The sequence below is a fragment of the Ischnura elegans genome, chromosome 6 (assembly GCF_921293095.1).
Source record: "Ischnura elegans chromosome 6, ioIscEleg1.1, whole genome shotgun sequence".
In the NCBI taxonomy this organism is placed as follows: domain Eukaryota; kingdom Metazoa; phylum Arthropoda; class Insecta; order Odonata; family Coenagrionidae; genus Ischnura; species Ischnura elegans.
Genome location: NC_060251.1, coordinates 50231027 through 50254292, shown reverse-complemented (window position 1 = coordinate 50254292; position 23266 = coordinate 50231027). Strand labels below are relative to the sequence as shown.

The 23266-nt window shown below is 36.9% G+C and overlaps 1 protein-coding gene across 1 annotated transcript in view; it reads left to right on the top strand.

Annotated features, from left to right (window-relative positions):
* LOC124160634 (exostosin-3) overlaps window positions 1–6147 on the top strand; it is a 42636-nt gene extending 36489 nt beyond the window's left edge. The window contains exon 20 of the mRNA XM_046536545.1: window positions 1279–6147. Coding sequence (XP_046392501.1) covers window positions 1279–1383 — 105 coding nt within the window. The 3' untranslated portion in view covers window positions 1384–6147. The remainder of the gene's footprint in view (window positions 1–1278) is intronic.
* The last annotated feature ends 17119 nt before the right edge of the window (window positions 6148–23266 follow it).

Below are 23266 nucleotides of genomic sequence, written 5' to 3'. Positions count from 1 at the left end.
TTTTAAAGCCCAAATTGATTGAAAAAAGTTTTTTTAAGTTATAACCAGACTGTACCAATATTCAACATTGTCCAAAAAGCACAATTTTCAAAGAAACAAGCGTGGCATCAGTACCCTCAAACAAGAAGATACGGCTCAGAAACGCCAACTGTATATATCACATAGGTCCCTTGGCTTCGCTTTGAATGCAATGACTTCCAAAATAGCAAGATCTGACATGTTCTTCCTTGACTCCCTCATTCGTAGTCTCGTTGCTTGAAAGATGGAGGGTAGTGATCCTTCCCTTCCACCTATCCTTTAAGCACTTCTGATGCCCTCCTTTTTCTTTCGCTGAGAGGTCTTCTCGTTTTGTTCCCACAACTCGACGCATGTGATGCTAATATTGTTCTAAACATTGTTTATTGTGTTGCAGATTGCACAGTTACAATTTAATTTAACGATATACCGATAAAAATGTCATTCATTGAGTGGAAACATTTTTATTGAAATAAAGAGAACTTTGTGCGTGCACTATGACGTTAAACTATCGCAAAGAAGTGTGAAATCCACCTCACTGCTACTGAAGCATTTGCGGGTGAAACACAAGTCACAAATTTGGGGAAAACTGATGTGAGGAATATTAAATCAGTCAATGGTTTATCTGAAGATTGAAACCTATTTTCATTTCCAAACGCAAGCGCAGCAGTTATGATCCTGAGCGTGTAAAGATTTTATTGTTTTTAAAAAATAATTTGAAAGCTTATTAAAATGATTTTTGATCAATAAAAATATTAAAATGTGTATGTAAATCTAAAAAGCATTCGTTTGATTGTATGTAAACAGAAGAAATTTAAATAATTACTTCGTTTTATAGCAGGAATTTGAAAATGCATTTGGATCCTAAAATATCCGAAGTTCCGGCTCCAAAAATCAAGGATCTGATCTGGATCCGGGTCTGAATAAAATCCTGGATCCCATTCCTACTTTAAAGTAATACCCTCACTCACTCACCCAATAATACTCGCTGTATTGGCCATATTTTATTCACTTACTTCATAACTTTCAATGGTATGTACATAACTGGCGCAGCGGATTGGCGTAACTTGAATTTTGCCTACAAGAAGATTGAAATAAGAATTACACAGAGGATGAGTGACATAAATGATTTCTGTTGAGATAATTATCTTCTCTTTTGGTATATTAACATTTTTACCTCTATCAATGTTGGGATTATAGGAATTTGATGTAGATGTATTTGTCTTTTTGTCATAATTAATGTTTTGTTTTTGTGTTGAATAGGTTTATGGCTACACACCTTTGCTCAACACTCAGTTTCGAGCGGACTCCATACTGTTTAAAACACGCATTCCTCATGATAAGCAGAAGTGTTTCAAGTTCATATGATCTGGACTTGTATGTACATTTGTTTTTTTTTGTTCACCTTTCTTTGTTTCCCAAGTGGGGGTAACAAAATTGTCCATGGGACCGAGTGAGGCTCCAGTGAGTGGAAGCAAACAATTCTCAGATTGAGTGAAAGTTCCCTACCTCACAAACAAATGGACAATTCTGTTGTGAGACTTTCTATTTGATGCCTAGTAGTGGCCCTCGTTCTTGGCTGTTTTATAAAAAAGTGTGACGTTTCCTAATATTTTCAAGTCATGGGAAAAATTGGATGACAATGAACTAGTAATTATTCTAGTGGCTACTAGAATTGATGCAGGTAGATGGTGGTGCTATGTAGTACGTATGCATAATTTTTGGATTCGTACGAATCTAACATAGGGATTGTGAGTGTCTTTTTATCAAAGGAAAGAGGAGTGAGATGGGAGTTAATGGATGTCAATGCTTTCTGTGTCATTGTGGATGTGAGACAATTCTACTTTTAATATTAATTATACCTTTTATATTCAACTTGGATTAAGTAGAATTAGCACTGTGTTCAATGATCCTGTGCCTTTTTCACATCTTAATCATTTACGTATCAAACAACCCCAGCATTTTTTCATTATTTGGGTTGCAATGGCCTGAATGAATCCATCAGCTCCTATTTTATTACAACCAAAGAGTGTTTGGTAAATTTTAGTAGATATTTTTTTAAATGGTTTATAATTATTTTAATTTAAAATTTTACCATGTGTTGTACAGTTTAACTTTTGTTTATAAAGTTTTTGTACTTTTAAAAAGTTGTGCATAGATGATCATGCATTAGAAAATTTTATTTGTGTGCTCTCTTTGCAGGCTGTAATCTGAAGTGTAAAGTAGGCTTTTTAAGTGTAAATTACTGTGTTATAATTCGACTTTTTATATATAATGCTATCAATGGTGTAAAATGCTGTAAATTTTGTGGGAAATTGTATTTTTTACCCATCATTTTAACCAGAATTCTGCAGTTAGGTATTTTTTCAATTTTATGTTCTAAAGTTAAAAGCTTTTGTGATATGTCAGTTTAATCACCCTAAAGAAAAAAATCCTGCCCTCTTGATACAAGCATGATGCATTTTGTATCACAAATCAATCCAAAGCTATTTAGAAATATCAATACGGTAACCATCCAAGACTGTTAGTTATACTAACTATGCCATTTAATTTCTAATAGACGCTGGGTTAAAATTGAATTCTCCAAAAGGAATGATTTTGTAAATCTTGTTCCATGCCTGTCAGTGGGTTGTAATTCATTTAATATTTTTAATTATTTCAAATAATTTAATAACACTGATCACTGACAAAGTAGTAGCAAGTGGGATGAATATGTTAGAAAAGTTTTCTTCATAGATATGCAATGCTTGTATCATGGAGGTGGGGATTTAAAATTTTCCAGATTTTATTTGTCAGAGAGTGAGAATTTAGCAATCCAAAATAACGGACATTTTAAATTTAGGCAAATGTGGAGATTCCACCTGTATATTAATTTATGAATATTATTAATCATAGTTTATTTTTTTAATTTTTATCCAGGGGAACATAAAAATACTGTATTTGCATGAATCAAGGACAAACCTGATTCTAAGAGGACTCAACTTTTTTTTGGAACTCTGCTAGGGAAAAAAGTTTAATTTTGAAAAATTATTTCTGTATACTTATGAATATAATCCTCTCTATTTTACCCAAAATATCCGGAAGATTTGTAATAGGGTGGCCTATATTATGACCTCCTTTAAATAATATAGTTTTAAGGGTGGCAAGCGAAAGTACATGTGTAAATGATTAGACAACCTGAACATCACTGTCAAGGTATAAAGTGGCATGGTGGACATAAATATTAGCTGCTCTTTTCGAAGATTAATTATGATGTTTTTATTACAGTTTTTATTACAGTGTAAATATGCCTATAATTTAAAGATCTATGCAAGATTTTTCATGAGGAGAAAAGGCTCATATTTCATACATAGATTTGATCGGTTAGTGGATCAGCTGCTGTTTAGCTTGATGATTCTCAATTCATTCCATAATGTCAGCTTTCTCACATCCAAATTTGGTTTACAGCATAATAACTAATGGTAGGTGATAACACTCAATAAAACTGATGCTAATTTAAAATCATCATAAAATATCTTATTGTTCATGGAAGTTTCTTGCCTCATGAACTCTGCGGTAATAATATGATGTCAAACCTAGCGTAATGCAAATTTGCTGTTTTTATGGATGTGCACCCAACTTCTGATTGGTGCCATCCAAATCTTTGCTGGTTGCCAAACATTTTTTGTTTTAAAAGGTAGTATAAATTAATTTTAATTATCGTGCTGTTGTTTTAAACATTGGTTTTTGTTGCAAAATTATCAGGTGACACACTTGAGTATCCATGATTTATATTATGCAACCTGCAATAGATTTTGCAACCTCCATTTAAATTGATAATTTTACAACCAATTTTTCAAAGAGCCTTCTTATCTGCTATAGTTTAAAGGGAAAGAAACCTAGCCTTAGATTTGTGCAAATACAGTATCACTGCTAACTCGAAGATTCATGTAAATGTTGAATTAAGCTTTATTTAATCATTTTTATGTTCTCCTGTGGTGGGGTTTGGGGAAAAACATGATTTAGGACAAAGCTTTATGAGTATACCTGTGTAATTTGAACCAAGTCATCATTAACAATATTTGTGGTGAAATAAATTAATTTTATCTTGCAGTTCATGGTAAATTCAGTGTTGGAAATTGATTTGCATAATGGTCTTAATGTTTATTCAAAGTTCTGGTGCAGGAGTAGCAATTTCAAGATCGATAGCTCTGATAACAGGGTTTACTGAATGTTACCGTATGTTAGAGACTTTCATTCTAATCCGAAGTTTGTTTAAGGAAGATGTTGAAGCTATGATTTCTTAGTGAAGCTGAATGAATTGCAATGGTTCCTCTGTATTACCATTTCCATCGGTAAAACAGGGGTCCAAAACTTTTGCGACTGTCTTTCATTTATGAGGTAATTTATGATAAGGTAGCAATGCTTAGGTTACGTTTTGAAGCTTAATTCTCTAAATTTTTGGCTCATTAATTATTGTATGTTATTTCTAACACCTTTCAAGTGTATTTTAAGTCTTAGACTGAATATCTTGTATGATGTTAGGCACGATGTGGTGGAAGTTGGTAATATTATTAAAATGAGACGTTGCAATATTTCCACTTATAGTTTAATTCTTACACCTATGTAAGTGTAAGAATAAAAGTATAAGTGGAAATATTGCAATGTCTCATTTTAATAATCTTAGACTGAAATTTGTTTTGTATATTTTTCTGCTATTTTAAAGTTGAGAACATTCTGCAATTTCCCATATCTCTTGGTACAAGTACATATCTCATTTTCAGGTATGAATTATTCTGTTTACATATATTTACATTTTATTAGCGAGGGATATAATTGCCAAAGTTGAACACTGCAAAGTATTTTCCCAGGTCCTCTCATTTGCTCCAAATTTTTGGATATAATTTTTTGGTTTCGGAGTGAAATTATATTTTTTTCTTTTTATTTGGACCTATAGCTGATCTGTTTTTAAGGAAAATTAATTTATTTATATCGCTTTCCTGTCAGAATATTCTCTGAATAAATACAGGAATAAGAATCTTGATATAGTCAATGAAAATTGAATTATTCTCCAACACTGCAAATATTATGCAGATTAAAATTATATGAAGAGTATGATTAGTGCAAGAATGGATTATAAAATCAACATCAAACAAGCCTTAAGTCAATGGTGATAAGAATCATTGATCGGTGAGCTTCATTAGCCCTTGTTTATTTAATCTCAAAGAAAATGAACATTGAACTAGGATCAAAATGTCTAGTCAATGGCTGGAAAGATACTGATATTGCAATGGTTGGGATGAGTTAAATGATCAATTGTTTGTAATAGTGATACATACAAATAGTCTGGTGTAATAGTTTGTGAAGTGAACGCAGAGTGAAATAATCGCTGGATGTGGTCTTACGCTGGCACTGCAGTGTATGCAACAAGAAAAGGCTGTTTTATAATAATTCAAATAATAATGTGAAGTTTATTTATCTTTTGTCAAGCAATCATCATTATTATTAATAACTTACCTCATTCCATTGTTACACCTGGATTTTCATTTTCATAATTCATTAAATGAAAGGTCACAAATGAAACGTTGGAATTTTTTTACAGGGGTGGCAAAGGAAAGAATTTTCCATTAAAAATTTTCTTTACTGAGATCTGCTTCTGAATTATCATCTAGAATTCATAAAATATTAGCTCATCAAGGTCATTTAGTTTCTCTTTCTTGCTATGCATTTATTATGTTATCATTATTGTCTGTAAAATTTGATTCCCTTTCCATTTACTTGTTCACCTGTGGTTGGTCAGAGCATTTGTACATATGATATTTATTTTAAACAATTAGGAAGAAAAGTTGGACTTATCTGAAATGTAATGAAATTTATGGCTACCATTTTATGAAATTTTAGAATAATTATGCAAGGACTTAGCTTGGTTTGTTGCAGTGACAACCCTGTGACATTTTAGTGTCTTGACTGCTTGCAAAGTTGTATCATCTTTTTCAACAGTCATGCCTTCCCTTTCTTTGTTATTTTTGGTACTGATCACATAATAGTTGTCTGTTAATATCAGTCAACCTCCTATGGATGTTGTTTTGAAGCCATTTTGTTTAATTCTGGAGGATTATAGAAATGGAATTTTAATAAATGAAATCATCGGCATTCAAATGTTTTTTTTTCCTAATGGGGGTAATCTTAGTAATTTGAAGTAGAGTTGTTCGTCTGTCTTTGTCTTTGTATGTGTCTTCTGTACTTCGTACAATATTTTTGGCAAAAACTATATGTCGTGTATGAAAGTAGGTCCATGTAGCTTTCTTTAGTATTTGAGTATTACTGGTGCTGGTTAGCATATTTCAAGTTTCAGAGAAGTTTAAAAGCAATTTGAATATTTTCATTCAGAAGAACTTCTTTGTATTGTTATGCCTTAATTTTTGTAGTTTGAGGTAATCATAAGAATTTGCAACTCTTCCCAAAAGCTTATTTATATTTTTAGATTTTGTTTACCCTTAGTTTTCTTCTCAAATCATAAATGCTTAATTTTCAAGGTAGGCTTGGACTTCTGATGTCAAATATTTTTTTCATGGAGGTGCTCTCTGCATTACTGCATCATTTTCATGGCAGGGTTATTCAACCTCCTTATTATACAATATTACACATTTGACTCCCATTATGACCCTCGGAGGTAAAAAAAAGCGACAATAAGGATCTATGAACTGCAGAACTGCCTTCACCACCCTTTAAAACCTATGGTTCGACACGTTGGTTGTCACGATGGCCCAATGGTTACCTCTATGACCTTTGACCTCTGTATTGACCTTGGAGGTAAATTAGTGGGTAATATGGGTAATAGGACAATACCATTGACTTGGGCACCCTTTAAAACCCATGGATTGACACCTTTGTTGGTTTGCTATTCTTTTTGCCACCCTCATGACCTTGATTGTGACCTTACTGGGTCAATGGTTGAATTTTTGTAAATAAAATTGTTATTTTCGGTTTCCTTGTGTTCGAAAATCTAAGAATTGACATCTTGGTCAATTAAATTAGACTTTTTTCTATCTTGATTTTTTTAACATTGAAACCCCATAATGCAAATTCAAAATTTTGGTTCGGGCCCACATTGTGAGGTCAAAAAGGTCAAAGTTGTAAAATTTTGCTTACATTCAACAAAACTTAGGACCTTTCCCCAGAAGTATGCCAATTTTCATGAATTTTGCTCGATGTGAAGTTACTGAAATTAGAGGTCAAAAATGACACACGACCTGTGGGACAGTCCGTATTCTGATAAGTTCCTATCATTTGCTCTTACTTTGCTTTGTATTTATAAAGTAATGTAGGCATTTTTCATTTTTACACATTTTAATATGCATTCATCTTTTAGAAATTGGTCTGCAAATTCCATCCCTCATTTATTATGCAGGACTCCATTTCCTAATTTTTTGAAAGTTTTCATTCACAACATTTTTGTCTTGCCACCTGAAATTTTCCTCTCCTCACGAAGACTTGTGTGCATAAAACCATAACTTAATGTTATTATTTTTGGTAATCAATTTGTAATATCCCTTTCATTCATGGTAGCTCATGTTGAGTTGGAATGAAACTCTTAATGAACTCATCATTTGTTTCTATCAAATATATTCAGTACATAGGAGCACGAGAAAGTGTGTGAAGCCATGCATGAATTTTGCAAAGAAAATGTGAAAGGCAAGAGAATTTTGGATGACTAGATAGAAATATATCCAGCATAAACGACTTACACCAGTGACTATGTTCCTTTGACTTCAAGCCGAAGATGGTGGCATGGATTATTTTTATCAGGTATGTCTTGGTACCGCCTCTTTGCTTAGAGAGCACCATGGAGACCCATTGGATTGGGCACAACTGTTGGTCTTTATGTCAAGCCCCGGGGAAAGAATTTGAGTTGATATTGGAGGCTTGTTTTTTCCTTACATGATTGGGTATTTTTATGGCTTTTTACATTTTTTTGCATCTAAATGCATCATGGAATGGCTGTAGGAAGAGTGACCGTAGGAGAGGTTGTTTGGAAGGGAAGGCAAATGTTCCTGGCCTCAAGGGAAGGTTGGGTCATATGGTGGCCGGCTTAAAACAGTGGCGGATACAGAAAAAACTCAAGGGGGGGTCGCAATATATCTTGAGTTGTCTTTACTTTTATCGTAATAAAAGATGATCAAGTCACAGGCAAAGTACATGAAAATTTTATTTAAAGTGATTATAAACATGTAAAAGACAATGCCATCTTATGATATAAAAAAGTTACAATTGTGGTTTTGCAATGTTCGGTAATACAGGCGGACCCGCAAGGGGGGGGGCGTGTGCCCCCTGCGCCCCCCATCTGTATCCGCCACTGGTTTAAAAAGGGGTTATTTAAGGCTGTTTATCTTATGGGAGGAAATACCAGGTGTTGAAGAGCTTGTGCAAATGTTCTCTATGGAAGCCTGACAGAGAATTGTCACTTTCACCCTCACCCTTCTTTCCAAGTGATTCTTCAAAGTAGACACACCCAGGCAGAAAACAGGTTTTGATGTTGGTTCATGAATCTTTTGACTGAGCTCTAATTATTTAAAAGTAATTTTTGGATTCAACTCTGTTGTTGAGAAATAAACCTTGTTTACAGTAAATCATTATTTATTATTATCTTTATTGCCATTATAGCACTGCGATATTATGTACCCTGATACCTCCAGAATATGCCACTGTAGGCCTTGGTACCATTTGATTTTGCGGTCATATTAATTTATCTCTAGTGATATTGACTGATTGGTTAATAGTTATGTATCTGTTTTTACCATCCACACCCGCCATATCTATTAATAATTTGCTGAATTCAATCCTCAAGGCCTGATAATGATTTCTCCTGCTGAGATGGTTTTGTCTTGTGAGCAACTGCAGTTTTATTGCGCATCCCTATGATTAGGCAACCCACACGAGAGTTTAGTGATAAATGTGCCTACCACCAAGGCGCCAACAGTCGTATGCTTGAAAAACACTGTGAGCTACTGTTTTTTCCTCAACGTTATATGGTAGCAAATGTCAAGTACATACTACGTTTATTTGAAGGAGAAATCGGTTGTAAACCAGTCAGACGTTTTGAAGGCGTTAAATCTCACTAAGGATGGGTTCGACCCGTCGCGATCGTTTCATTCTCTGGAAGATTGGTTCCACGGCAAAAAGATGCACTAGACTTAGTATTACTTGGTTTTTCTATCAGCTATTTAGCGATATAATCTATGTAATAAATGGTCAGCCGTCTAACTTTTCTCGCTAATCCTTACGTTTTTCGTCCGTTGATATTCTGCTGGTCGAACATCATTCATCTAGAGCCAAACGAGGACGAATAGCGTAATTTAGTGCCTCATTTAAAGTTAACGGAGCACCCTTGTGGTATAAATGTATCAAATGGAGGCGTTCTCTTCATTTACACGTACCCCAACTCAAGTTTTGATTGTGATTTTCTCGTTTATTTAATGGCAACTAATGAATCGAATCTGTAATTTTTTTGTGTCCCATCGTAAGATACAAGTTGCTTTAATGTATGAACTCATTGTATTCAGATATTTTGACTGAATAAAATACTTAATATTGCTGAAGATAGGTGACCTAGTTAATATTTTACTCATTATTCGATCCCATTAAGGTCTTTCTGAATGAATATTCTTCATTTTTATTGTAGAGCCTTTACTTTTAGGGAACGTGTAACTCTAATAGATACTCCACTGCACGTGAATTGCCAAGGCGTGGACTTCGGTAAAACAAGTACTTAGTCATTCCTGCAAATAGGCTCTATTATGCCTTCAGCCTTGTTATTCCTTTAATCTACTCAACCGTAAATTTTGACCATATTGTGTGCTTCGTCGGTGCTTCGGCTTTTTATTGGCTTCGTGAGCATTTAAACACCTATTCTTCTTTCTCTTCCGTCTTTTTTCCATCTTTTTTTTCAGTCTTCGGTCGAAAGATATCGACGGTGATGATTTTCCATTTTTACAATCTCCGTAATATTATTTGAGAAATAGTAATTTTTGTCCGCTCTAAATTCAGATCTCCATTGAAGATAATGTTCCTCTTATCACTCAATGTATGATTTTTAATGACCATGTTCTCTGAAATGATATCCTTAGTTTATTTTGACCCAGTTGAAAGAATATTGTGTAGCATGATATGGTGAAATTCCGACGCAGTTACGAATGCTCAGCAAATTTTCGCTGGAAAATAATTTTATGTCGACATAGTATTTTGTTATTTCTTAATTTGGGTCATTTTTCTGCTGCAAAATGCCGCTGTGTGTAAGTAATGATGATCTAGAGTATTTGGAAACCTTGGTTATCATTGAATTATTTCAATGCGGATCGTTAATGAGTATTCTTCATTTTGTTTAAAAGCAACATAAAAGTTGGAAGCATGAGTCGCTTATTACTGGTAGTTGGCCCCGCTTTTGGGTATATTTCTTTATATAACTTTCGTGGCTAACTCGCTATTTTAATGGATCTGTAATGCTAAGGATGCTTGCACATTCTTGTCAGAAATAAGCTAACTTGAAATTATTTGGCTTCATTGAGTAAGTGGGATATGCGACCAAGTAATTTTTTCTTCCAATGTGTTGAAGTTCCGCGAAAAAGGCAGCATTGTCGAAAATTCGGAAGTAATATCAGCTTACTCGTTGTCATTCCTTCACAGTAAATGGAAAGGTAAGTACCTATCCCTAGTATCCTTCAGTTTTTTCTGGTATTTCGTTTGTGCGTTAATACACCAGTAGAGGTTTCAGCCTGGAAACTCTTTGGTGGAGAAGATTAAGCCTTAACTTGTCAATCCTCTTCCTGAAGTCTTATTTCCTTGGCGTAGTTTCTTTTGCTGTGGCAGCAGACTTCGCTAATATTTTCCCCATGGCTTCCAAGAAAGACTTATTTCTCCACGAAACGTCTGTCTGGTGTTTTTATTTTCCCAACCTCATTTGACGTAACTTTTTCTTGCTGCATTTAATCCCTATGACGGTAGTATCTCAGATTTAATATCAATTTTTACTAAAAGCTTCTCCAGGTATAGAAATTATCGTACCGGTTTAGTTATATGCTTTTGATGCAAAATTTCCGGTACTGTGAACATTATAAGTATTCATTTGATTCGGTTTTCTCACCCAAATCGCCGCTTAGGTAGTAAATTGGTATTTCTATGCTCTGCCACCGTGCTGCATCGTCCTTGAATGGGATATAGAATGAGCACATGTCTGCACCTTTTTTTTTAAGGACTCAAAGGTGACTTAGCTGTGTATGCATGATTTTGAATTTTCCCGGCGAATACAGCGAATGAACTTCTCTCACACTTGCGCCTTGAGAATGGGTAACTAGACGGAACACGAAACGTCGGCTATCCTAATTTCTCTGACCCTCTCGCAAACCCGAGAGAAGTTCGGTAAAGAAGCTGAATCATTTCAATTATTACCTCATTCTTCCGTTAATTGGTTATGGTGCCTCCAGCAAGTTAGATATATTTAGTGCCATTAAGTACGAGTTTTCTGTTACTGTAATAAGAACCTATAGTCGATGACACTTTACCTTAAGAAAACGCATTGATTCTCTACCTGGTGGCTTATTAATTTTCTAATACTACGCTACTATCTTGAACTTTTCAGGGAGAATATAAAGATGACCTTGACGCAACATTTGCTTGTATTTCAATTTTTAAAATTTCACCTTATTTTTTTCGCCGATGTAAAATATTTATACTTGATATACTGGCAAATATTGACAAAGCTCTAATGATAACATTGAGATTTCAAGATGATCACGTAAGCCATTCACCGCGAAAAAAGACAATGGCGTCCGGTCCATTGGGGGTGAGGTGCCTCCAAAATATCAAATTGGGTAATACCTTTTGCAGCATTACGAATTTTCTTGGAGTTTCGCTCACAGGTGCAAAGTATTGCTCGCCAAGGAAGACTTTGTCCGCGAAAATTAACGTGAATGGGTTCTGAGATATGATTTTGTTCTTTCCCGACGTATGATACTTGTGAGATCTTCTTCGGTTGTCCACCGAGTGAGTTGCTTGTTTACCGACGTTTCGATAACTACCTCTGCCATCTTCCTCAGGGCGTGATGCCGAGGTCGAGGCTATGGAAATTTCGGCCTACAAGAAACTCACCCTGTGGAGAACCCGAAAATATTTCCCTGTTGAATTCACATAATATAGTAGCATTCAATTTCCGATTCTGATAGAATTTGAAAAATAAAGACACCCATATTTACCCGTTTTTCGATCCGTATCCCGCTTATCGAGCAATCCACGACGAAACATCGACGGCTTCAATCCTTTCCCAGATAAGTTGATGACGTCACGAACTCATACCGAGCCGGTTTCCACTTCTCCGCTACTCCTCAGTCTTATGCAACAGCTGCGTGTGCTTCGTTGTCATTTACGCTGATATGGGTGATTACGAGTGTCTCAATGAAGGTTCCCATTGTACGAGTAAATGAGCCAGTTCTCAAGTGACGTTTCCAACTTATTGAAAGTGGGGGCAACTTTTGCGTTTTTCATTTTATCCTTACCAGCGAATGGCTAAATAGAGATGATCGCTTTTTCGAGAGAAGAAAAATTTAAGGAGACGTATTTAACAAAACCTAGGCAATAATTCATTTGATACGCCGACACTGTGACGATCGGATACAAAGAATACGAACATTTTTGGAATCCATGTTGAATTACAGCCTCAGTTTAGTAATCAATTTGAAAATTAGACTTAAATACAGCGGGTGGGTTTTGGATAATTATAGTTTGGACAAAATGTATTTGTCTAGATTATTTTGAGGCGTGACTTTGTAATATATAACAGCTGTTTTGGATAAATAACCATTGTATGTATTTGGATTCATCTTACTCGTTCGAGTGAAGGATAGTCAATAAATTGCGATTAATTAAGTTTGAAAAATCGTCTGGTTAAAATACGACCATGCTGTGAATTAAGCCAATATATAGCCTATTACAACTTCCTTGTAGTTGTGTTTTCCAATCACTTTTATTACAAAATATTTCAAGAGCTACTACGATCTTGATTTAAAATGTGAAACAATTACCACGAAATGTTTTTGAGGAATCCCTATTCTGTGTTAAATGCGGGGAAAGGCTAATATCTACTCTTTTTATTGGACCATTGACGTTTTTTTCTTCAAATTCCATGATAAATTGATGAATTAATATGTTTTACAGCAGTGTGTTCTCGCAGGTTGCATTAACCCTTACGGTATACACCTAAAATTTACTTAAGTCAGTCCTAATAACTGTCTAAAAGCAATAAGGCCTTGATTTCCCTTTAAACCAAAGATATTTCTGTAATCTGGGCATAAACGCTTCGGAAATGACTAATAGCCATAATTACCGGACGTTTGGTCATGTTGCGTGACTACTTAGTAGACCGGAATGGCGACCCCTGAATTTCATATACCTTCTTATGAAATATAATGTTTATTTTTGTATTTGGAAAGCCTTCTTTATACTGAGGAAAAATTGACTTATTATTGATTGATTACTTAAGAACATGAATGCATCACTGCTACATTTTTAGTAACCTTTTTCAAATTCTCTCCCACAACTTTTCACTCTGAAATGATTCGCTTATCGTGCTGGAAGCAAAGCTAGGAAGGACCATCGTACTCAGAACTGGTATAGAGAAAAAGCCCAACGATTGGGTGGAACTTGAGTTGGAGTCGGTGTATGAATTGAACTTCTATGGGATTTGAAGTTATTTTTAAAATTCTGACGCTAAACAGGTATAAGTACAATATTAGTACCCATTATCATATTTTTGCAACTTAGAGGTAATGATTGGGTTTTTGGTTGAGGTGATTGAAGGTATCCCGGCTACTGAATTTGTAATGATTGGAGAGAATGGAGTGGAGCCCATCCTGCATTCTTTTAAACCTACGCTAAGTACCTACAAGAGGGTAGTAATCTTTCGCCCAACATCAGAAATTTTAGCCATAACTCTCTATAGCGAAGAAATTTTAAAAGAGTAATAGATGATTGTTGTCGATGATATTGTATATTACGTGCCTAAATATGGATCGGGATTATCTTGAAAATTACACCCAAATTCTGGTATTCTGACCGGGCGTATGATGAATAGCGTAAAAAAGTATATTTCTAAAAAAAACTGAGTAACATGAAAAATCATATTGAAAGATATCCATGAAATGATGTAATTATTCCTAGTAATGGACTTTAATGGCTGAGTTTTCTCTTTATTTCACGTCGTACTCATCTGTCGCGTCGTAGGTTATAATGTTTTGTTGATATAATTATGGCATGGAATCGCCAAAAAGTGTGCGAATTAAATCCTAGTTATTCGAGGAATGTCTACTTATCTTAATGTTATTTTTCTCGTAGTAGCATTGAAATTAGATGATATATATTGGCAAAACGTTTAACAAAATGGTGTAATATTATGTCTTTACACATCCCCTGCAACTCCATCCCTTTGAAATACAAATTGTATATAAGGTTAAAATTTCCCTGCATAAAATACCTGTGAAATCGCGTCATCTTTCTCGATCTTATTATTTAAGTAGCTAAGGAATTCATTTCGAATATATGTAACCACGGAAAAATGAAAAGAAATATTAAACTTTACCGGGATTCGAATCCTGGTTTTTCAAATTTGTGCCATGTATTACGAATCATGGGAGTCGATTCAGATTCGGGTTCGAATTAAGGAAAATAGGTTTTCCCTGTTGTAATTACCTAAGAATTTTCCTCTGTGGGGTTTACGAGCATTAAAATTACTAAACCGAAAATTTGGAGGCCGGTACTGTAAGTGGGGACTAGGGCACTCTTCTACGGTGTCACTGCCAGGCGGAACTCGAAACAGCGATGTCTAGTATGGCAGGTTTTGGTGGTACACGTTTTGTCTACAGTGATATTTGTTGTCAATTCCTACAAAATGGAAAACCAAAAATAAATTCAACTATAAATTTCCTTTGCGTAATAATGAAATTAAAAGTGATCATTGGTTTATATTGGAACAGCCGTAATTGTTTTGGGTTGGTCTCCATGGGCGTATTCCCGAAATACGCCAGGTTTATCAAGGTATGGTATTTGGAGGAGGCGACCGACAACTGAGGTCATTTGCGCCATGAGGGAAGGGTATGGAAGAAAGGGTGGAGAGAAACCCAGCGTCGGCATTAGCCTGCTATTTAACGAAAGGCACCAAGGGGACCACGGCTTAACGTCCCATCCGACGGACGGAGTGTTGCGCTTGAAATGTCCTCCACACAACATTCAAGCAGGGATCGGGCAGTCTCTGAAAATTCTCTGCCGCTGCCGGGATTTGAACCCGGGCCCATCGGGTGGGAAGCCAACACTCTAGCCACCACACCAACCCGATCCCCCAGCCAGGATAATCAAAAGTCAAAACCTTTTGAAGTTTAGGGCTCTTGCAGCAGTACGTATGTTATCCCATTTGAGAAAATTTTAGATGTGAGAGACTGTTATCGGCGCACAACCTGGGGCAAATTTAGGGGGGGTTATGGGGGTCATGAACCCCCAATTGTGATCATTTTTTAAAATATTGTCATTAGTTTAATAGTTTTTGCATTCTAGAAAAGGAGGAAAGGGAGTGTATAATACACAATGCAATACTAATAACCTATATGTTCAATGTATGACCACAAGTCCCAAACATGAGAGAAGTTTGAGTTGTATTTATCGTAGAGCGTAGCAATTCCTACTGTAAAAACTCCCCTCTCTCCTGGGGCGTTTTCCATACTTCCCGGACGTAGGTCATGACCCCCCCAAAATTTAATTTTGCATCCACCCCTGCCCACAACTTTCAGTAGTCGAAAGAAAGTCAGGGAATAAGTGCCCCTGAGCTAATTGTATATCATAAGGGGATTCATTGCGGGCAGTCGCCAAAAAGGGAAAATAATGCTGGGTAGGGGAGGCTGAATCCCCCGAAGACCCCCCTGGCTACGTGCCTGCATTCAGGCCAGGCTGAAAATCTCACGTTAGCCTCGCCCAGTACCAAACTATGTCAAACTCATCATCCGAGAGTGGAGAAAACATTCGTCATAAACTTCACTCGCATTTATTTTTGCGCATTTTTCCTCGTCCTTTTCATTGGAATAAAACGACAACTTATCTCTCGGATTACTTTAAAATATTTATGGCTTTCGATCCGGAATGATGAGATGGATCTGGTATAAAGACATTTCTGACGTTTCCTGCCTTGCAACCCGACGATTCCTCGCTCCACTTTATTATCATCGTAAATGTGTTTCAAGTCTGCCTACCACAAATCGACGCATCGGACCGTGAGTATGATCCTCGGGATGCCTATAAATCAAGCTGATACTGTAATGGCTATCTCTAGTTTTTTAAATTTTGGTTTAGTATTACCTAAGTTGAAAAACAACACTAGAGGACAGAGGGGGTAATTTGCCGCCCAAATTATAGGGATAAATATATTTGCTGAGCTTATTAATTAAAAACTATATCACCGAGCGTCGTCAATGTATGGTGGGCAACACGATTCAGCTATCATATGTTAGAAATTCTTTTCGAATTTTTATTTATATATTCACTATCGTATTTAACTTAAGTTTTTAAATAACGTTTTTATATTAATGTGATTTTACATTTAAGAACTCAAAATAAGGTTTTTATATTAATGTGATTTTTCATTTAAGAACTCAATTGCAGGTATTACATACATCCTTTAAGACCACTATGAGTCCCTGCTATTTTATTCGCATCCTTTCTAAGCACGACAAGAAAATATAAAATCTAAAGTAATTTATTGTGATTTAGATAATACTTCACTAATTTATATGTTCATGTTGCTTAGGTAATATCTCACGCACATTGTTTATCATCATATGTCATTATAAATAATTTGAATGGTCAAAATTGTGTATTATGACGATATAGCTTATCGTAAAATTAAAATTTAGTCCTTAATAATGAATTTTTCTTGAATTTCCTATCAATGTCTTGAAGAAAAATCGCTTCGTTAAACTTAGAATCCATCCTATCTCTTTATTGGTTGGCAATGATGAGGAACACTAACTTTCCGCACGGTATATGGGTAATTAGCATAATTAGTAGTTTTTTATTGTGAATTATGTCCATAATGAACATGACTAACGAAGAGATTATCTTTACCGACGTTCACAAACAAAATTAAACGTGTAAAAGAAACTTTATCTAGCGTTTCAATCATTGCTAAAACCCCGCGCAAATCGACAACCGTAGCCAGCCGATCATAGTTATAAATCTAACCGCTGTTGGCGCTAACTGCCGCTTCCATTTGTGACCATGATTTTGCTCAGCAAGCGTAAGATCTGGCATGATGGAAGGAAATCATTAGGGGATCCTATCCTCTTAATCATGTAAACTTCTGTTTTTCCGACGAGTAGGCTACTCAGTTCTTTCACCGGGTCTCTCTTGAAACTCCATAGCTCACGTTTCGATGAACGCCTTTGGCTCAGCCTTGACTGGCTCGGAATTAGTTTTGGGAAAAGTCTCATCAGTGATGGAGCTTATGATTCAGAGGATTACCCGAGCAGTTTTTACCGTACCATACCCTTATTATCTCTAAAATTGTAGAAAACATAGGGTTCCAATTGATAGTTGATGAATTTGGCAGTCATCACCCGAGTCGATATGTATCTGACGTAATGTTTGGTAGAAATTATAGGTATGTTCGTTTATTCAGGGTTGATTAACGTGAGTGCTCCAGAAGACGGATAGAAATTTTACATCAGGATAAAACCATTCATAGGCAAAGTAGTGAGAGGTTCCTAGTTTTACGCCCTATCCAACGGCTGTGTGTTAGAAATATTATTTTCGAGACCTGTCATGTAAGCTATCCTTCTCTAACCATTACGGAGTGAAACCTGTAGAGCACTTTCTATATTTTTCCTTATTGAATGTTCGAGGTTTAAATTAATATTTCCCGAATCGGCAGCCACATATCGGGGAAGGGGACTGTAAGTTGACTATTGCGGCATCAATTCCTTGGAATTTATTGGATTTTATCACAACATTAAAATGTTGAGACATACACTGCAGTCACAAGGAAAGAAAGTTTGCATATAAATTAAATTGCATGCGTCTGACAAAGTTTCCCATGCATTTCCTTATCCATGGCATATTTGGGGATATCCATTTCCGAAGTAGAGATAGAACAATGAATGGCAATGAGGAGAAAAGTTTACTTTTATGAGCGTAATAACGAATTTCTTCAGATTACAATAACCTCTCACAATTTATATCCACGTGACCATTGATCTCTGGCCACCCCTGGGCAATGGGCATATTAAAGCCCTAAATAATGGAAATATACCGCTGAAACCTGCGTATCGAATCGGCTTGTGAATGGAAGTTTGATTTCTTAGCTCAAGTATTCGAGATCCAGTATAAAATGGGAACCTTAAGTGTGAAAATGAAGCATTAATAAAATTAATGCTTGATCTTAACTCTTATTGAGCGTTCATATTTCAAAACCAGACAGGGAGGGCATTTCCCTATAGCTAACACTACCCAAAATATCTGGCTTCGTGCTTAAGGTATAAGGTATTCTTACCTGAATTCACTGGATTCGGCATCTAGCGCTGAAGCTATCGCATAAAATCGCCTTCCACCTCTTGCACCGTAAGATAAAAGTGTTGGTAGCTGGTACCTTAAATCTTTTGGTAGCGGCTCAAGAAAGAAAAAATAAATACTACCGGTACAGGATTGTGGTAGTCTGGTGGATATTGCTTATGGTTTCTGACTCTAAGGATCACAGGTTCCAATCTCAGGTAAAGAATTCGGAGACGCCAGTAGAAATCTTCGTTGCTCGAGACGGCCTAGAGGAAGGAATTAACGTTTCAGCCCTAAATATGTGAAACTCGGTAGTTTTTTCTGTCTGTGTTTAGCTCTACTCCACCCGTAAAATGCATTTCTAGAAACGTTACATAAATATGTTGTGGTTGGGCGTGACCTTCCTTTTAACTTGCAGTTTAAGAAGAAAAAAATGAAACGATTCAAAATATAAAAAAGTAGCTGAGCATTGTGTCCAAATAAATTCTTTAATTCTTTCGCTCTGCATACTCTTAAACCCCACCTATTCTAGGAAAGACGATTGTGTCGAGACGGTGAATTGCGTAATCTACTTCTTCAGCGTTTGCAATACAGGTCCTTGGTTTTTCATGCTAAAATTTGGATGCAGAAAACAGAGTGGTGTATATCTAGAGATTATAATTTGTTTAATGATGCATTATATTGTGACTTGAATTTTTCTCGCATAAAAATAAGTTTTGGTTGTATCGCCTCAGCGCAGTAATTCGTACTTGAGAGTACGTGCTTCATCACTCACTGAGAGTTTCTATCCGAAGGTTGGTTTGGGTAGGTGAAGGTAGAGCTCACCCTGGAATAAGTCAACGGCGTGGAGCTTTTCACATTTTCAGGGTAGGGTTCCTTTGCCACTTCGTTTTTCGAATATTTTTGTTTGAGGGAGTTCAAAGGCTTCATTCATATCTAGGCCCTGGACCCTTTAATCAAGAGCTCAATGCTCTAACCATTGGGTCACCTCGCTCCCAGTATGCTTCATAGAGTCGCGCATTGTAGGAACACGAGCAACCATTTCAATCGAAATATAGCGCTGAAGATTTTTAAAAAGTATACCGATACGTCGGCCGTGGAGTTGCTGTAATGCCATTATTTATTTTTGTAATATTTTTCCGTATTTGCCGTTGAAAGCCACTGAGGAACGAAGACAATAAAATTTCAGCCTAGTCGGTGCAAAAATGAGTTAACTTAATGAAATTTGAACGACCAACTCAAATGAACAACGGTGGGTTAGCAAAATCAAAGGATACGCTTGATGAATCTGCTGTGTTATAAAAAATTATGAAATATTATACTTGGAGTAGGAGCTATCTCCATTGACCAAAAACTCGAGAACAGAAAAATAGCTTAAAATATGTTTATCCATCTAAAAATATTACGAGCGGAGTTCACGAAGTGGTATCTTCTATCCCCTTAACTTCACCCCATTTCTTGAACCTCCACCCCACCCCCTCCGCGTACGACCGATTTGCGATAACCTATCCCCCACCTATTCTGTCTCCCTATCCCTCTCTGCATCTCTTCCTCTCCGCGTCTCCCTATCTTCCTCCGTTCCCCTCTCTCTTCTTCTCTATCCCTCTCTACTTTCCTCGCTCCCTCCCCTCCGACCCCTCCCTCCCCTCCTGCGCCTCCTCCATTCACCGACACCAGCGCCACTAACGGATCAATACTCGCCTCTCTCCGCCCGGTGACGTCATTGCTATTCCACACGCCATTGGTTTAGATTTAACGCATCCTGTTATTTATTAACCCTGCATGAATGAGTAATGTTGAGTGGGCTTCAAGTGGAGGGCTCAGGAGAAAGGTTTAATATAAACCTTTATTAGTGGGTGTCGGGAATTATTTTTATAGACCATGACTAGCCAGGAGGGATGGGGGAAGCTGGGACGATGATTAATTTTATGTTTTTGAAATGTGTTTATACGGTGGTGGGTATTTGGTTTCAGACCCCCTCGTTTTTTTATTTAGAGCTCTCTTAAAAAAATATCCCACGATTTCTATTTGCTGTAAGCCTTCCCCCATTTGAAACAAAGCATTTTTCCTTGGAGAACGAATTCTCATTTTTTTTAGCATTTCTAAATAGCCTTAAAAGATGAATTGAATCCCTATCTGAGGTAGTGGATGCCCTTCAATATTTGGTAGTTGTTTGACGTGATGAGAACTACTATATTTTAGGTTTTTCGGACTGTATCCCTCCGTCCACGTATCGTGGAAACATGTATTTAAAATGAATGGACCCAATGCGTTGCTCTTGTAATATTCGCACGCGGCTCATATAACTCTAACGCGGCTATAATACTCACAATTGGCAGTGTTTGAGAACATGCCGTCTGGCAAAGGAAAAATAAAAGATTTTTTGGCGTAGTGCTCAGATTTCTGAGCGACGACTATTTTCTACCTTTCGTCTTGACTTTTTTTTCTCTCTACTTAAACCGCCGCGGGAAGATTAAGGTCCCCCACTTGCCAACACCTCCTCCCCCGCATAGTGATTCTCCCCGAAGGTAAACCAATAAAAGAAGTGAGTTGCCGTGTATTTCTCCGCTTGTCTTTCCCTCACGAAATTTTTTCTCTTTTCTTTCCCACATCTCCTCCTCCGAGCGTTTGAATGGCGAGGCGTATGTTTTGTCGGTGTGTTATCGTGGCTTGGAACGCAGTCGCACGCATGTTAAGAAAGCGTCGGGGTGTACGGAAGGACCTGACTCTTTCTCCTGTCTCACTCTCTCTCACTCTTGCAACAACTCCACGGTCTCACTCTCATTTCCTTTCCAACCCCCGTTTGCCAAACGAAGGAAGAGGGAAGGATCCGTCTTCTTCCTCGCACTCTGAAACGGCTCCCACCACGGGAAATAGGGTCCCAAGGCTCAGACTCGGGATAGGCGTGGCGTGAAGGATATGAGGACTGTAGGCGAGCTGTTTAAAAGAAACGTATACTTACGGCGGAAAATTTAAACATAGAAGGAAGGAAACGGTTTATCAGAACTTACGGAGAATGCTTCCTTACGGAAGTGAGGCATGGAAAATGACAGCCGCGTAGAAATCAAGGATAGAGGCATATGGGTTTTGGCATGTTACGTTAAGTGGTCTCTGGGGTTAATTTATTGCTAATTTTTCAACAAACCAGCCCTTACAGTATTATTGGTCTCTGGTGTGTATTTGAGTCAGTTTATATTCCTTTGTCATATTTACTAGCTCAATCGTTTTAATTCTTGTCGGAACTATTATCTTAGTTCAGTTGTGAAAATGCATCATACCTTTGGTGGGATTTTAAGTCAGTTTAGGATTAGTATTTCAAATAAGGGCACTCAATTATGTTTTTTTTTCTAATATTAACTAGCAATGGGAGAAGTAAGAGATAAATTATCAGCAGAATATCCCAGGCTAAGAGAAGATGCCATCAAAAAGAAAGATCTACTGACAGCGGGAAATTTATGCGTAGACGTAAGGAAACGGTTTATCAGAACTTACGGAATATGCTTCTCTACGGAATTAAGGCATGGGCAATGACAGCCGCGGAGGAATCAAGGATAGAGGCGTTCGAAATGTGGTGCTACAGAAGAATGATGAGGATCAAATGGATCGACCGAATTAGTAATGATGAAGTTCTAAGAAGAGTAGGCGAGGAGAGAAGCCTCAATAAAACTTTGATAAGAAGACGGAATAACTTTATAGGCCATATATTGCGACATGATGGCCTGATGAAGTGAATCGTCGAGGGACAAGTAGATGGGAAGAACGGAAAAGGAAGACCTTGAATAAAATATATGGAACAGGTAAAGACGGATATGAAAAAGAAATACGTGTGAAAAGATCAGCCGATCGGAGAATTTAGTGAAGAGCTGCGTCAAACCAATCTTAGGATTGTTGACAAGGGAAGATGATGGTGATAAGGCGAGCAGTTAAATACTGTCGCCCCACCTAGACCTGTGGTTCTATAGGTGAATGGGCGTGCGTAAGCAGGAGTAGGAAAAGGAGTGAGACAAGGGTGTGTGCTGTCCCTCGTAATTTTTAATGTTTACATCGAGAAAGCCATCAATGAAATCAAGGAGGCCGACTTTACTATGAAATTGTCGGAATTTGAAAGATTTAGAATTGGAAAAATATCTCCGAGATGGGTTTTTCTATTGATCCGGATATCATCTGTGGGGAGTAGAATTAGTGATAATTCGCTGGGAGCTGGGTGAAGTAAGCAATTTTATCAATAGTTAGCTAATTTTGAGCTTCTCCATTGCTACGAAAAAAATCCCTGGCCCGGGAATTGAACCACATGCCATGACTTCTCGGACCGCTCCGCAGACTAATAAGATTTTCTTGGCAATTTACGTCCGTGTTCGATTCCCGGTCCAGGGGAAATTTCCACCCTCGCTCGCGCAGCAGGTTCAAAATATATCAAATTTAACCCTATCCTATGCGGAAATTTAAATGTGCTCTGTGATGCGTATAATCCTTTACCAAATCCAATATAACTGATAGAGTTGATAAGAGGGGAAATTTTTCCTGGTCTCACACACGCATTTGTGCATTCGCTGTTACAATTGGTCTGTCTTTATTATTGCTGAAAAATAAGGCTTTTCTGTCGTATTGAGCATTATGAATTTATATTGTTCAAAGAAGGAAATACTGTAAGACATAATTCTCTAGAGCCTTGTATTATTGTGGGATCAGTGGTGGA